The sequence below is a fragment of the Protobothrops mucrosquamatus genome, unplaced genomic scaffold (genome assembly GCF_001527695.2).
Source record: "Protobothrops mucrosquamatus isolate PMUCROS unplaced genomic scaffold, P.Mucros_1.0 scaffold1520, whole genome shotgun sequence".
Taxonomy (NCBI): domain Eukaryota; kingdom Metazoa; phylum Chordata; class Lepidosauria; order Squamata; family Viperidae; genus Protobothrops; species Protobothrops mucrosquamatus.
The window spans coordinates 122,239-138,277 of record NW_015387692.1 but is presented as its reverse complement, the minus strand read 5'-3'; the positions used below and the strand labels follow the sequence as shown (position 1 = coordinate 138,277).

Genomic DNA, 16,039 nt, shown 5'->3' with positions numbered 1-16,039 from the left:
CACAGAGCGGGCCTCCTCAGGGTGCCGTCGGCCAAGCAATGTAGGCTGGCGACCCCCAGGGGGAGGGCCTTCTCTGTGGGTGCCCCCACCCTCTGGAACGAACTACCCCCCGAGATCCGGATGATTCCGGATCTCCTTACTTTCCGCCGCGCCCTCAAGACATGGCTTTTTCAGCAAGCGGGACTGACCTAGGGAGGATATTAGGTAGGGATGATTTTAAGAAAATTTTAATTGACACACAGCTTCCAATATTTGGCTTTTAATTTGGTTTTATGGGGTTTTTTGTTTTTTGATGTATTTTGTTTGTATCTGTTTTAATATGCTGTGCACCGCCCTGAGTCCTACGGGAGAAGGGCGGTATATAAATTAAATTATTAAATTAAATTAAATTAAATGGTTCCGCCCCCTGCGCCGGCCGAGGCATAGCTGGCAAGCGGCAGAGACGGAGCAGGCCGACCACCAGCTGGCTCAGCCCAAGGGAGGTAAGGCACCCGCCGGAAAAGGGGAAAAAAATGGCGGACAGCCTTGCTTGGCGACCCCGTGAAATGGTCGATTGACCACAAATGGGGTCGCGACCCATAGGTTGAGAACCGCTGTCTTAGTTGCTCGTCTCTCATAAGAAATTCAATATTTCGCTGCCTGTTGACCCAAGCACATGCTTCAAAAGCTCTCATTGGCACTTCCATCCAAACCTATCCCCAGGTCCTCTTGAGTTCAAGACCTGATGACCACAAGAAAAAATTCACGTAGGATTTAAAAAAAAAAACAAAAAAAAAAACCCTCAACACCGATTGTCTTGCTGCAGGGGGTTGTTTTTTACCCTCCCAATTTAGCCTTCATTTGTTGGGATACGTTCCTCTCCGAGCATCAACCAAATGCTACCTTAGCACGAATAAAATCTAAGCCTTTCTCCAGGAAAAAAAACAAAAAACTTTTCTTGCTATGCTGGTTTCTGGATATTAGTAGTTGTTAGATTTACTCAGTTCCAGTTCTGAGTGGGAGTTGAAGATAAACAGGTGAATTGCCTGCAGTCAACAAGTCCCCAAGCCCTGATTGGAGAGGGTAGGAACTTTCTGCTCCTGATTCAGCAGCTTGGGAGAAGGGAAAAAAATGTCCTTTGTTGACATTTCTCAGCTCAAAAACAGGAGTGGAAGCCAAGAGAAGAAATGAGTGGGCAGAACCAGTTTTAATTAGATTTCCGACAGGATTTGAAGTATTTCACTACCAGAGATATGGGCTGTAAATGAGATAATAATAATAATAATAATAATAATAATAATAATAATAATAATAATAATAATAATAATAATAATAATAATAATAATAATAATAATAATAATAATAATAAAAAAGTTGGAAGGGATCTTGGAGGTCATCGAGTCCAACCCCCTACTCAGGCAGGAAACCCTACACCGTTTCGGACAAATGGCTGTCCAGTCTCTTCTTAAAAACATCCAGTGTTGGAGCATTCACCGCTTCTGGAGGCAGGTTGTTCCACTGGTTAATTGTTCTAACTGTCAGGAAGTTTCTCCTTAGTTCTAGGTTGCTTCTCTCCTTGATCAGTTTCCATCCCTTGCTTTTCGTCCTGCCTTCAGGTGCTTTGGAGAAGAGCTTGACTCCATCTTCTTTGGGGCAGCCCCTGAGATACTGGAAGACTGCTATCATGTCCCCCCTCGTCCTTCTCTTCGTTAAACTAGACATACCCAATTCCAGCAACCATTCTTCATATGTCTTAGCCTCCAGTCCCCTGATCATCTTTGTTGCTCTTCTCTGTACTCTTGATGGTTTCATGCCAACTTGGCGAAGAGAACTCTGGATTTGAAAGTGGAGGATTTAGGTACACTAATGCAGGGCTCCCCAATCCCCGGTCTATGGACCAGACCGCAGCATGCCTAGAACCGGGCCACACAAACAAATGAAGCCCCATTCGTGGGATGCAGGCAGCGGGATACGAAATCATGTCCCCCTCCGGTCCACGGGAAAAACCTCACTCAGCAGAACCAATCCCTGGTGCCCAAAAGGCCCCTGTCCTAATGCATGTTAAAATACAGGTTAATATGAATCCTATCCTATTCCATTTCTGGAGTCGTTGATAGCAACCTCCTTCAATTTAAAAGAATTACATTTTTTATGAAGTGGCTGAGGGCTTCCACTCTCCTGCTTGAACAGGGCGTTGGACTCAAAGACCTCCAAGATCCGTTCCAACTCTTTGTGTCAGCTTGCTTCCTTACCACAACGGCATCTCCTTGACTTTATGTGACAGCCTAGTTACCAAAAAGCGGTGTTGACAAACCGTCCTGCATGGTTTCTGTCCCCACCCAGTTCTCCGAAATGTGTGTGTTCCCACAACACTGAAGTACGCAATGGCAAAAATGGAGCTTGTCTGGCACGCCCTTCAAAGGGTTCTCCACGAAGGGTGGTGTTTGTGATGCCCCTAAGACTAACTTTGCCCTGTGGCCAAGGCTGCTTGTCTTCCATGGGGCTTCCAGCTGTTTCTTAAGCCAACTTCAGACAGTCCACTCCGGACTGCAGGGAGATTTGGGTGATGCTCTGTATGGATTACAGCCACTGTGAGATTTGACTTGTTGTTCCTCTGCAACTTGTACTTCCCATCTGTGGTCCAGTGTGGACCGGCCTACAGCAGCTGCCTTTTACTCTTGGGGATGGTTCTCCGCTCATTAGTCCTCATGCTTTCTTTCCCAGAAGTCTGCAGACAGGGATGCCTTTACTCCCCTCTCCTTTCCCATACGATGTCATTTGAATTTAACCCAGCTCCTTTCTTTATTTCTCTGCTGAGACCATCGTACAGTAGCTTGGATGCTACAGTAATCAATGCAAGATGGGAACCGGTTGTCCTTCCTTCCTCTGTAGGGATGTGGTAGCTTTGTAGCAAAACAGAACTGATCGTTCCGTGTAGGAGAAATTAAGTAGACATGTCGCTTTCCAGCACGATCATTTCCATTCCTTTTTTCCTGTTGTCCAACCAACATTAGTGAGAGCTTGTCCATGTTTACTATTTTATTCTTCAAAAACACTTCACAGGATTCTCCAGTTCCAGGTTCCTTCCTTCCTTCCTTCCTTCCTTCCTTCCTTCCTTCCTTCCTTCCTTTCCCCAACTCCTTCCTTCCTTCCCTCCTCTGCCCCTTCCCTCTCCTCTCCTCTCCTCTCCTCTCCCCTCCTCCTTTCCTTCCCTTTCCTTCCCTTCCCTTCCCTTTCTCACACTATTCTGGGCTGTTCTCCACAACATGATGCATCCACAAGACCTCCCCTTTATCCAACTGCAGATCTAGTCTCTTGATGGGAGACTGAAGAGTCAAGTTTTTCCTCCGCGGCTCTAAACCATCTCCACCCATCTCTCATTTGAACGTGGAAAAGCTCATCTCAAACATTCAGGCTGCACTTGAATTTCTGGCTTGGCAGATTTATGCAAAGCCAGGCATGCTGGCAGTTTGCTTCAGTGATGGCTTTGGGCAACAACAAGCCGTTCTTGCCAATGCTCAGTTTTTCCGAGCATGAATCATACTGCCAATCTCAACCCTGCTCTTTAGTGACAGCTTCCTCCTACCATATTTTACTAGTAGCATAGCAATAGCACTTACTTGCTGCATATACCACCCCATAGTGCAGGGGTCTTCAAACGTGGCCCTTTTATGACTTGTGGACTTCAACTCCCAGAATTCCTCGACCAGTGTGCCTGGCTGAGGAATTCTGGGAGTTGAAGTCCACAAGTCATCAAAGGGCCAAGTTTGAAGACCCCTGCCATAGTGCTTTACAGCCCTCTCTGAGCAGTTGACAAGATCAGCATATGGACCCCAACAATCTGAGTCCTCATTTTACTGACTTTGGAAGGATGGAAAACTGAGTAATCCTTGAGCTGGTCAGAATCGAACTCCAGGGTGTGGACAGAGCTAGCCTGCAATACTGCATAAATACTGCATTTATGAGCTGCCAGGGCTCCTAGTAAGTGAGACTGGAGGGTAAGCCTGCAAGATTAGCCCTCACAGCACTGAAAAATGGTGCATGGACCACTCTTCTTTTGGACCCTACAGCTCCTGAAATCACACTTATGGAATTCAGGAGCACCCCACCTCTACAGATCCATCTGTGGTGGCAAATACGCAAGAATGCACACAAATAAGAAATGCAGAGGTTCAGTAGATTGATCCTAGGTGGGGATGGAGGGTAGAGAAGACAACAAAGTTTGTTATGGACTTAGTACACTTCAAAACACCCACGAGAACCGAAAGTTTAAATCCACATCCCAAAAACACCAATCCCTCTTGGAAATCTTAGCTCCTTCCTAAAAGAGCGTTGTGCAATCGCTCTGCTCCAGTGCTAATCTTGTTCCCCCCTTCCCAACATTTGTCCCCAAAATGTTTGGCCTTCTATTAAGAAAATGTTGCTCATCCTGACTATGAATGGCGGGCCAAAGATTGCAAAGAGTTGGATTCCAAGCCCAACTCCATTTAGCTCTGAAGTTCATAGGTGAGTTCTGAGTAGCTCCATGTTCTCTCACTCTAAGTAAGATCAAATCTAGCTCCTTATGGAGTTTTTATAAGTAAAAATAGAAAAAAAAATAAGCATGACTTATGGTTTTGATTATTTAGATAGGATAGATTATAGAAAGAAAAGAGATCTAATTTTAGAGAAAACTTGAGAAAAGTTGAGATAAGGGCTGTAAGGAAAAACAGAAGCCAGTTCTTTGTATCTTTTTTTCTTTCCTTTCTACTTTTATTTTTTCTTTCTTGCATTTTTAGCTCTCTCTCTCTCTCTCTCTCTCTCTCTCTCTCTCTCTCTCTCTCTCTCTCTCTCTCTCTCTCTCTCTCTCCATTCCTTTTTCTTTTTTTCTTTCTTATTCTATATCAATTTGTATTAGTGTTTTATCTTTGGTTTTAAAACTTTCAACAAAATTATATTAAAAATTAAGTAACATTAACTATGTGATATTAATCCCATAGAGACATATCTGCAGGGTATTGTTTAAAAAAAAAATCAGGATAGCTGCCACAGTGGAACGATCAAACCCCTACCCATTTTTGATGTCTGTTGTATGTAAAAATGCTTCAAGCACAACACTGAGGGACTGTCTTGATTCCCCCCCTCCTAATCTACAAGAGATCCTAGTTTCCATAACAGGTGTGTGTTGTGAGTATGGCTTTTTTGGAGCATCAAGAGAAGACTGAGGACCATCTGCTTGCCTTCTGCTTCGTTTTACAGGAATAATCTGGTTTTTCATTTCTTCCCTCCTAGTTACATCTTTGTGCCAAACTCTGGAAACTACGCGGTGCGAGAGAGCCCGTGTGAATCATGCTGTCTCTTGGCGCCATGAAAGGTATATGATGGGATGCTTCATTCCTAATTGTATAATGGGCTTCCTTTAAACCTGAGATGCCTTGGAGTTATGCTACAAATGACAACACAACTTTATTACTGTGAAAAGTCCAGAAATCAGACAAAACAAATAAGAGATGAGTCAGGAGGAGTCTGATAGCTCTTTTTAAGACTAACACGTTTTATTAAAAGTCGTAAGCTTTTATGAGCTACAGCTGATGGCATCAGATAGACAGAACAATTAAGGGTTTCAATTATGCTGGATTTAAATAATTGTGCAGATACAAATTATGCCTGAGACAAATTTTCTCAGTTAACAATTATAATGCATTCAAACTGTGTTTATTTGTTGAGACCTTCTGAGATAGCCTAAACGTTGCTGATGGAAACCCTGCCTAAGCAGGGGGTTGGACTAGATGACCTCCAAGGTCCCTTCCAACTTTATCATCATCATCATCATTATTATTATTATTATTATTATTATTATTATTATTAGTAGTAGTAGTAGTAGTAGTAGTAGTAGTAGTAGTAGTAGTATTTATGCCAGTGAAATTTCTCTTTTTCCAAAAACAACCTTGAGATCTTTAAAGCCCCTTTTCCTCTTGAATAATCTGGTCAAAACCAGACGGTGTAGAATGAGAAGGTCCCAAAGACAAGTCTGTAGTCCAGGCTCTCTAAGTTCATCTAATACTCATTGGATTCTCTGTTTTTTGGGGGGGGTTCCAACTTCTTCTTGATCCATTTTTTTTTAAAGATGGCACCATCCTACCGAGTGAGGAAGACCGGAAACGGATTATTACCCAAATGAAAGTAAGGACAACTCTGAAAGGGGACAAGAGTTGGATCCATCACAGGTCTGATTCTGAGGAGAAGCAGAACCACAGTCCTTTGTGAGTATGAAGCAACTCTGCCCTAAAATTTGCTCCAGTTTCTTGAACGTTTTCTTCCCTTGAAAAAAAAAAGGGGCTTCTTTTTACCTAGGTCACGGGTAGGCCACCTTGGCTCTTTTATGACTTGTGGACTTCAACTCCCAGAATTCCTGAGCCAGCATGGCTCAGCTTGGAAACCTCTCCCTTTTCCCTCAGCATGGCTGAGGCCTTCGTGCACAAATCATCTCTTTCAGAGCTCAGTGCCAGATCCATTGCTAATTTGAGGTGCTTTGTCCTGCCTTCGTCCCACTAGAACAGGGCTTTTCAACCTTTTCACCCATTGTGCCACTTTTAGGATAGGACAATATCCGAGTACCACCAGTCGCCTAGCAAGGTGTCAAAAACTTGATGACCCCCCCCCAAAAGAAAAAAGTGATAAAGTACAGATAGTCCTCGACTTACAACAGTTCGCTTAGTGACTGTTCGAAGTTACAATGGCACTGAAAAAAGTGCCCCTCAAGCCACAGCCGAGCAAGACACCTGCCTGCCTGCCCAGCGGCGCTCTTCCTCCTGTCCAAGGTTTTCATTGTTGTGAGCATTTCTGTTGAGGATTGGCAGCAGGGGTGGGGTGAGGGGGTGTTTGGTTTTTATTCCCCTCATCTGCTGGGTGGTTGCAGCAGGTTTGGGTCACTTCACATGACCCTGGGACACTGTGATCGTCATAAATATGAATCGGTTGCCAAGGATCTGAATGTAAAACACAAGACCCTGGAGAGGCTGCAAAATTCCAGCTGATCGGCGCTTCTTCTGGGCTCAGCAGAAGTGCCAGGATCAGCGCCGAGCTCCAGCTGGAGTCTGGTGCTGATCCTGGCGCTTCCACTGAGCCCTGACAGCCCCGAAGAAGCGCCGATCAGCTGGAAAGCAGCACTGATCCTGGTGCTTCCGCTGAGCCCTGACAGCCCTGCAGCTCCAGCCATCTCTCACTCAGGCTTGTGCGGTGCTGCCACCGGTTCAGCTCATTCCCCTCCCCCATTACCACTTTTCTAGGATGCTCGCGTACCACCTGCCAAGTGCCAATGTACCACAGGTGGTACCCGTACCACTGGTTGAAAAGCCCTGCACTAGAACACTAATGTCCTTATTTTGACAATCTCTGTCTTCTTCAGGACACCTTCTACAGCTCCATCTTCCCACAGAGAACCACAGTCTCCTTCAGCACACAAAAATCTTTCCCCAAAGTGAGTAGGTTGCTATTTCATTATATGTTAATGGTGATATTATACCCATTATTATTATTTTTTAAAAAGACACTTCCGCAAAGATTGATCCCTTGAGTTTTAAGCGCAAGATAAAATGCTCAGAGCACCAAGGACGCTTGTGTAACCGGGGAAAACGTGGGTTCCTTTCAGTCGTCAAGAAAGTCATGGGGTGCTCCTCTCTGATTAAACAGCTCAAAGGTTTTGTCTTTCTCTTCCATCTAGTTCTTCTACTGCCACCTCATCTGGGTATCTCATCAGGTGAGTCAAAAGAAATCGCAGAGGGGAAATAATTGCATCCACAGTTTCAAGTTCGCATGAAGTTATAGTACCGCTTTATACTGTACTCTGTTGAAACCACACTTGGAATGCTGCATCCGGTTCTGGTCTCACCAAGATACAAAAACGATGTTAGACCCTAGAAAGAGTGCAGAGAAGAGCAACAAGGATGATTAGAGGTCTGGAAGGTACACCATGCAATGAACAATTGAGAGAACTAGATGCGTCTAGTCTAACAAGGAGAAGGACTAGGGGTGATATGATAGCAGTCTTGCAGTGTTTGAGCGACTGACACAGAGAAGAGGGGGTCAACATAATCTCCACCTGAGGGCAGGACTTGAAGCAATGGGTGGAAGATCATTAAAGAGAGATCCAGCCAAGAACTAAGGAGAAATTTCCTGAGAGTGAGAACAATTAATCAGTGGAATGGTTTAGAACAGGGGTCCCCAACCCCCGGTGTGTGGACCAGTACAGGGCTGCGGCATGCCAGCAACCAGGTCGCACAAACAAGAAAAGCCCCATCCATGGGATGCAGACAGCACACAAAACCATGCACTGTCTGGTCCGCGGAAAAATCTCTCTCCACATAACTGGTCCCTGGTGCCCAAAAGGTTGGAGACCTCTGGTTTAGAACACAGAATAACAGAGCTGGAAGGGACCTTGGAGGTCTTCTAACCCAACCCCCTGCTCAAGCAGGAGACCCTAGCTGTCCAATCTCTTCTTAAAGGCCTCCGGCGATGGGGCACCCACAACCTCTGAAGGCAAGCTTACCTCTGGAAGTTGTGGATGCTCCATCACTGAAGGTTTTCAAGAAGAGATTGGACAGCCATTTGTTCAGGGTCTCCTGCTTGAGCAGGGGGTTGGACTAGAAGACCTCCAAGGCACCTTCCAAGCCTATTCTAGGTTCTATGTTCTAAACTGAAATAGGAAAGAGGGAATGGTTCATTTCTTTCAGTATCTGGAATTCCTGCTGTGAGTGCTGATCGTTTTGTGGCTTCAATAACACAGAACAGAGGGCGGAGTTGATACAAAAGCAGTCAACTGAATTGTTTTAGAATCCCAGCAGAATGTCAGAACTACCCATACAAACCTAAGTAGGACGAGGGAATGCAATGGAGTGTTCTGTAAAAAGGCACTAACCAGCACAGTTTCAGGTTGCAAAGGTCCCAGTCTATTCACCTGATGAAATTTGCCCCAGGAATTTTCTAGGTGTCTCTTTTTCTTCTAGGGGAGTTTTCACCAAGACCATTGATAAGTCATCTCCTTCCAAGCCAGCATCCAACGGGACACAGAAAAGGTTGGTCTAAGAGTCAACTTTGTTAGCCTGGTACTAAGAGGAAGTTGTAAGTCAGTCACCTGCAACACTTTTTGCTGGATTTCTACGATACCCATGACCGGATGTAACAGAGAGCTCCAATTCTCTCTTGCTAGAGCCGTGCCTTCAACCCACAAAGAACTGCATGCATTTTCCTGCATGCGATATCTTGTGGCTTGTCATTCCTATTCTGGCCCTTTAGTCCAGCTGTGCCTTTAATTAATTAAAATTCAGTTAAACAGTGCCATGTGTTGAGACCTCAAAAGTAGGTTGTGACATCTGCTGTCTAGAATAGTATTTTTCCAGCAATCACCAGGGTTGGAGATCTGTATAACTCCCCTCTACCAATGATGTCCTACAACATGCTGAACATCTGGATCTGCTCCACAGGCCTTGAAGTGGGACAGGATCCCTCTAAGATGTTGCCTTGTAAGATTGTGTTGTGTTTTGTGTACGTTTGGATAATGGACTCCTCATTTTTGGTTCCTTATTTTATCGCTTTGGCTTTTTATCAGGTAGAACATCCAGAGCCGGTTAGAACGGCGTTTCCTTTAAATCCTCATAAATAAATACACAGGATGCATTTAATTTGTTTTCTTTGTTACTGAAAATTAAAATCTGTTTCATTAGGGTGCCGCGGTTGAGAATCTTATTTTGTTATTTATTTATTCCATTAGATTTGGGGAGCTGCCTGCTTCCCAAATGACTCTGGGCAGTGCACATACTTAAAAGGAAAAAGTGGGCGTGAGAGACAGTGATTAAAAACAATTGAAAAATAAAAGATATACTGTATGTACCCAGACAAAATTTCTCGTGATATTCTGAAAGAAAACTGCCCTGGGAACAAAGCCACATTTTCAAAGACTTTAGAAATCCTTATAAGTTTGGAAGCATGTGAATTTTGGAATCTTTTCCAATGGGAAAGTACCATAACTTGTTATCTATGTGTTTTCTTACCTCAAAGGAAAATCCAGAAATCTGCTTTTAAAATGAAAAAAATACTTATTTACAACAATGACATTAAAACACCCCATTAGTTTTGGGGTATATGATTCTCTTCTCAACCAGCAGCAGATTGTTGAATCTCTTGGTGTACCTCTCCCTTCTTTTCAGTATCAAGAGCCCAAGCCAGACCTCCCCCTCCAGCCAAGGGCCCAAGATGTCCACTGAGGATTACAAAAAACTGTGAGTATCTTCAAGTAAAGATGTAGGAGCAGCTGCTGTGCCACCTGGAAGCACCGATAGGAGTCATCCTTCAACCTGAGGATTAGTGTTTCTTTGCGGGTAATTAACTGGGGGGCGGAAAAATCTCACCACCCACTTTCTTTTTTATCTTGTGCTTTAGAGCTCCCTATAATATTAAGCGTGAACTCTCACACCCCGGAGATGGACAACGCTTTGTTTCTCCAGAGGAGCAGAAAAAGAGGTACCTTGATAAAGTCTGGGATTATGGAGTCCCCGGTGTTCTCCAAGCTTGGTGGTTTTCTTGCAGACATTTCTTTACCCAAGTAGGTAACATCATCAGTGTTAGAAGGGAACGGGGTTTGTAGAGAGGAAGGAGGATAAAGAAGGAGGAGAAAAAAAGAAAAGGGAGGAGGGAAAGAGGATGAGAAGAAGGACTGTGAGGTCCTTGGGGTTCTCTGAGCTTGGTTGTTTCTTTGCAGACATTTCCTTACCCAGCTAGGAACCATCATCAGTGCTAGAAGGCTGGGGAGTTGTAAGGGGGAGGACAAGGACGAGGAGGGCTAGGAGAACTGTGGGATCCTTGGATTAGCTTGGTGGTTTTCTTGCAGATGTTTCATTGCCAAGCTAGTTAACATCATCAGTGTCTATATCAAAGTCAGCAGTGCTTCTGAGTGAAGTCTAGAGCAGCGGTTCTCAACCTATGGGTCGCGACCCCATTTGGGGTCGATCGACCATTTCACGGGGGTCGCCAAGCAAGGCTGTCCGCCATTTTTTCCCCCTTTTCCAGCGGGTGCCTTACCTCCCTTGGGCTGGGCCAGCTGGTGGTCGGCCTGCTCCGTCTCTGCCGCTTGCCAGCTACGCCTCGGCCGGCGCAGGGGGCGGAACCACGCATGCGTGGCGCTCCCGGGCAGGGAAAGTCCTCGACTTACGACCGGTTGGGTAGTCCTCGACTTACGACCGGTTTAGTCCTCGACTTACAACTGGTTTAGTCCTCGACTTACGACCGGTTGGGGGTCGCGGCATTAAAAAGGTTGAGAACCACTGGTCTAGAGCCTTCTCTTTTTAATCTAGCAATAAATGCATTCAGAAGTTCCACAGCTGGGAACAGAGGAAGCTGCTTCCTAAGGAACCACATCCTTGGTCCAGCTAATTTAGTTCTGTCAACATGCAAGGAGTTTTCCGCTCCATCTGGAGATTCCATTTTTGATGTCTTTTTTTTTAAATAAAGTTTTTATTCGTTTTTTCATACAATTCAGTAGTACTTATTCAACAAACGTGTTGTCTGAGTTTATCATTCACCAACACAAATTTAATTCCTGATCCTTTATTCTTTTCTCCACCCATGGAAAAGAGGAAGAACCTCTTGCCAAGATCGGCATTTCCTGAGGGATGGGGCCAGAATAGAACCTGGGGTTTTTGTGAACCAGAGTGTCATCTCCTTTTCCACCCCTTGTTTTGTAGGGCAGAAGCTGCTAGCAGCGTGCTCAGGCGTACGGCCGGCCGGGAGCGCTCCTATGTCCTTTCAGCTGCAAAGAAAACTGGAGGGTAAGTCTGAAAAGGAACGCCATGTTGACTGGAGATCATGGGAAATATGGAAGAGGCCATTTCTTTCATTGTCACAATCCAAGAAAATACAAAGACAAAACTCAGAAAATCAGTACCAGTAGCATTAATTCACAAAACAATGAAACTTAGAAAAGCTGCCGTTTTTATAGCAACATGCATGCATTTGTAAAGTGATTCTATTCTATTAAATAACTTTAATTTGCAAGACCATGGATGCACTCGTAAAGGCATACCCTGATCTTCTGAACAGAAAAGATTTTTCATTTTTTTTATATGTAAACCACAATCTTGCCTGTTTGCAGAAGTCCAACACAAGAGGTACCGTCCTTTGTGGCTAAGAAGTAAGTAAGATTACGTTGCTTACCAATGTGAACAGAAATGTCTTCTATTATAACAACTGAGAGGGGAGAGGAACTCTATATTTTATTTGAAGGGCGTTTTCTTTTCTTGAAAGGATTGACGTACCAGATGACTTTGGTCCACGATCCAGGAGTCATACTGTACCTGCCTCAGCATGGTTTAACAGTCGTGGGAAGAGGTAAATAACCGATTACTATTCTTCTTCTCATTGGTATTATTATTTACCGTCATCATCCTTATTTTCCTCTTTTAGTATGGAGAAGACCATGTCTAGCTGAAATGGTTGAGTTCCTTTTGAAAACCATGCAGATAATTAAAGACAGAGCATTAGAAGAGTTTATGTTGTTGTTGTTGTTAGTTGCGAAGTCGTGTCTGACCCATCGCGACCCCATGGACAATGTTCCTCCAGGCCTTCCTGTCCTCTACCATCTTCTGGAGTCCATTTAAGCTCACTCCTACTGCTTCAGTGACTCCATCCAGCCACCTCATTTCAGAGTGTATAGCAGGCACTAATATAAAGTTTTATTCTTCGGAACTAACAAAGCCACCCTAGAAAAAAATAAAAGGCTAGATCTCCTTTTCCAACTTGTTTTCGATAACCCTATTTTATCACCCCATTCCCTAAAACAATATACATCCAACCAACTTGCACTAGGGCATGCAATAGATTTAAACTTCTGCTTTGCTTGACTAAGATTAATCTTTCTGAGTCGGATTAGTTATGCCATTGTTTATAGAGGAATCACAATATGCAAATTAACTGGACTGTTTTGGGTTTGTCAACAGCACTAATGGTGAAAGAAGAACTTTGGAGACTCCTCAGAGTGCTTCTGTAAGAACCAGGTTAGTATAATCTATATTTCCCCCCCATCCAATAATATGGCAATCAACCTGGCTGCAAAACATTAATTTGCTTTGAAATTTCTTTTAAATGAGAAAAGAATTTTGGAAAGATATTTATCGACAGGTAGTCAGACAGTGTGATGGCATAATGACACTGCTATTAGCAACTTAAGTGTGTCAAATTCTTTAAAATAGTACATTACCATCCAGCAAGTAAAATAATGTGTTGTAGTAGCCGGTAAGCTTGCAGGTGTAAACTTCAATTGCAAGTTGCTATCATGATCAGGTTATAGCCACTGTAAATTACAAAAAGGCCCATCTCCTGTGTTCAGTCATATTATATTAAGGAAACAACCCATCATAAGGTCTCCATAGAGACAAGAAACTCTCTATGAAATTTAAGCAATATCTGTGGAAGATTCCCAGATTTTCATTTAGCAAATGTCCAACATGGCTGAACCAAAATGTCCAGCGCAGAGAAAAATAGGTTCAATGGAAGATATATATACAGATCAGAACTCTGAATTGACCTTTGAAGCCTATTGGCACCCAATATGGTGATCAAAAAAATAGATGTAATACTTACATATCATAGCAACTTTCACCTACAAACATCTTGGACTCCACATTAAAGAATGTCTTTTTTTCTCTTTGTTTTTATAGTGTTGATACAAGCAGCAGAAGAAATGTGGCCTCAAAACCCTACCTTGAAACTTCATTCAATTACTCTACATCTGTGGAGAGCAGGTAATGTCCACGACAAACCCCAGATAAGGTATCTTAGATTTGTTGGCTTATTTGGGGATTTTCAAGCTGCTTGTGTGTTTTAAGGAGCAAGATGTTTTTAAACTTTCTTTTGGTTAAACTGGGGGCATGTTCAAGTGCAGAGTCTGCTTTTGGGGGATCTACCGAGTAGTGACCCATTGGTTGCAACAGGAATTGACTGACTGACTTCTCGCCCAAAACTAACATGTGGGCTGAAAGAGAGGAACTGGCCTAAAGTCACCCAGCCAGCTTTCATGGCTAAGACAGGACTAGAACCCACCAACTCCTGGTGAGTGACTCAAAGTCACCCAGCCAGCTTTCATGGCTAAGGCAGGACTAGAACTCCCAGGCTCCTAGTTTCTAGCTTGGTGTCTTAACCATTAGACTAACCTGTCTCTCATTCCATAATATCACATCTTCAATTTCTCAGTATGATTCTTTTAGCTACCTCCCCCATGCTTTTATTCAACCATAGTGTGTTTTCCTTTTCCAGTAACAACTCAGATGAGAAGTATGAAATGAGTTCTGGACATGATCCTGTCCCCAGAATCCCTACTTCTCCAAAAAAAAGGTAAAGTCCACACGAGTCCAAACTACTCTCACTAAAGTACCTGCAGGACAAGAAGCAATGGGTGGAAGCATTAAAGAGAGACCTGGAACTAAGGACATTCCTGATCAATTAATCAATTAATCAATGGAACAGCTTGCCTCCCAGAGTTGTGGGTCCAACATCGCTGGAGGTTTTCATGAATAGACTGGACAACCATTTAACTAGGATGGTATAAGATCTCCTGCCTTGGGCATGGAGTTGGACTAGAACAGGAGTCTCCAACCCCCGGTCTGTGGACCAATACCGGGCCACGGCATGCCAAGAACTGGTCCGCACAAACAAGCAAAGCCCCATCCGTGGGATGCAGGCACACACAAAACCATGCACTCTCCGGTCTGTGGAAAAACCTTTCTCCACGGAACTGGTCCCTGGTGCCCAAAAGGTTGGGGACCTCTGGACTAGAAGACCTACAAAGTCCCTTCCAACCCTATAATTCTAAATTGCCCAAGTAAACTATTTCTATCATTTCTCTTTTGATAAATTATGCAGAAAAAGAATAACCTGGGCTGCTTTTGAAGCCCTCAGTTATGAATACTGAGATGTTTTGAATGCCCCTTGAAACAGACTGTATATGGCAGGGTGGAAGACAGGGCCCTGGTGGGATTTCATTTTTTGCAGTCTTCTACTGCTCACTGAAGAATGTGCAATGGCTCCAATTGGTGTTTTTTGAGTTTCAAGGCTGGCAACAGGGGTGTTTGCATGCCAGGCACATAAAAATGAGTGGGACTTCCGTTGCGCAGTGACAGGCAAATATCTTAACTCTTTTGACCCCCCCTTCCCTGTGAATGCCCCCAACCAACAATGGAGAAGCTAGTTATTGGTCAGTTGGGGGTTTAGGAAGTAAGTACAAAGGATGAAGAAATGTTTTCTAATGTCACTTGTTTTCTAACCACAGTGAGAAGAATGAATTGCAGAGTCACACATTTTTTGACAAGTAAGCCCTTTTCAAAACAACGCTTTTGTTTGATTTCTATCTTAGCATTCAAGCTGATGTCTACAGAATAGTATCCTAGTCCCTTTTGATCCTTCAACCCCATAATTCTGGAAGATAGGTTGAGTGGAGGGAGAATGCTCTTAAAGACCCCCAATCAGCTTCTGAAGCTGAGAGAAATGAATTGCTACCGATTAGCGATATATGCAACACGTTTTGTGCTGTAGCCCTTTTGAAAACAAAGGTTCATTAAATGCCATATTTAAGGCAGTTTCAAGCAATTTTTTTTACAGGAATTTTGAATGCCAGATGGGAAAATGAGAAACAGGATCTTTATGGAAGACAATCATTTTCTCAACAGATCAGCTCTGGAGCTCAAACATGAAGTCGCCAATGGAGAAAGAAAACCAAAGGATCCAGACTCAAAAGCTGCAGAACTGTGCCATCATCAGCCAATGACAGAAAAGTAAGAACTCGGGGAGAATTCTCAGCACTCAGTAAACCAAGATCATTCCAGAAGAAAAATTCCAAATAACACGCTTGGATAATACTTGCCTTAATCCCAACAAGCACGTCAGTTAAATATTTATTTTGAGTTTTCCAAAGTTCTTGGATGCAGAACAAACACAGGTGTGCTAGACTTGATGGCCTTGCTAGGTAAAGTTAATGGGAACGGTTGGACAGCGCCAGCTTGGAAGAACGATGCTATAAGTAATTCCTCAGAAATTA

At 43.7% G+C, this 16,039-nt stretch overlaps 1 protein-coding gene across 1 annotated transcript in view; it reads left to right on the top strand.

Annotated features, from left to right (window-relative positions):
* The window catches only part of ZNF185 (zinc finger protein 185 with LIM domain), a 44,259-nt gene that overhangs the window by 11,113 nt on the left and 17,107 nt on the right, over positions 1-16,039 (top strand). Inside the window, exons 2-16 of the mRNA XM_015822309.1 lie at positions 5,251-5,332; positions 6,086-6,221; positions 7,367-7,438; positions 7,682-7,717; positions 8,964-9,032; positions 10,164-10,235; positions 10,396-10,476; positions 11,697-11,780; positions 12,104-12,142; positions 12,256-12,339; positions 12,948-13,004; positions 13,668-13,751; positions 14,263-14,340; positions 15,275-15,313; positions 15,672-15,776. Of these exons, the coding sequence (XP_015677795.1) occupies positions 5,308-5,332; positions 6,086-6,221; positions 7,367-7,438; positions 7,682-7,717; positions 8,964-9,032; positions 10,164-10,235; positions 10,396-10,476; positions 11,697-11,780; positions 12,104-12,142; positions 12,256-12,339; positions 12,948-13,004; positions 13,668-13,751; positions 14,263-14,340; positions 15,275-15,313; positions 15,672-15,776 (1,061 nt within the window). The 5' untranslated portion in view covers positions 5,251-5,307. The remainder of the gene's footprint in view (positions 1-5,250; positions 5,333-6,085; positions 6,222-7,366; positions 7,439-7,681; positions 7,718-8,963; positions 9,033-10,163; positions 10,236-10,395; positions 10,477-11,696; positions 11,781-12,103; positions 12,143-12,255; positions 12,340-12,947; positions 13,005-13,667; positions 13,752-14,262; positions 14,341-15,274; positions 15,314-15,671; positions 15,777-16,039) is intronic.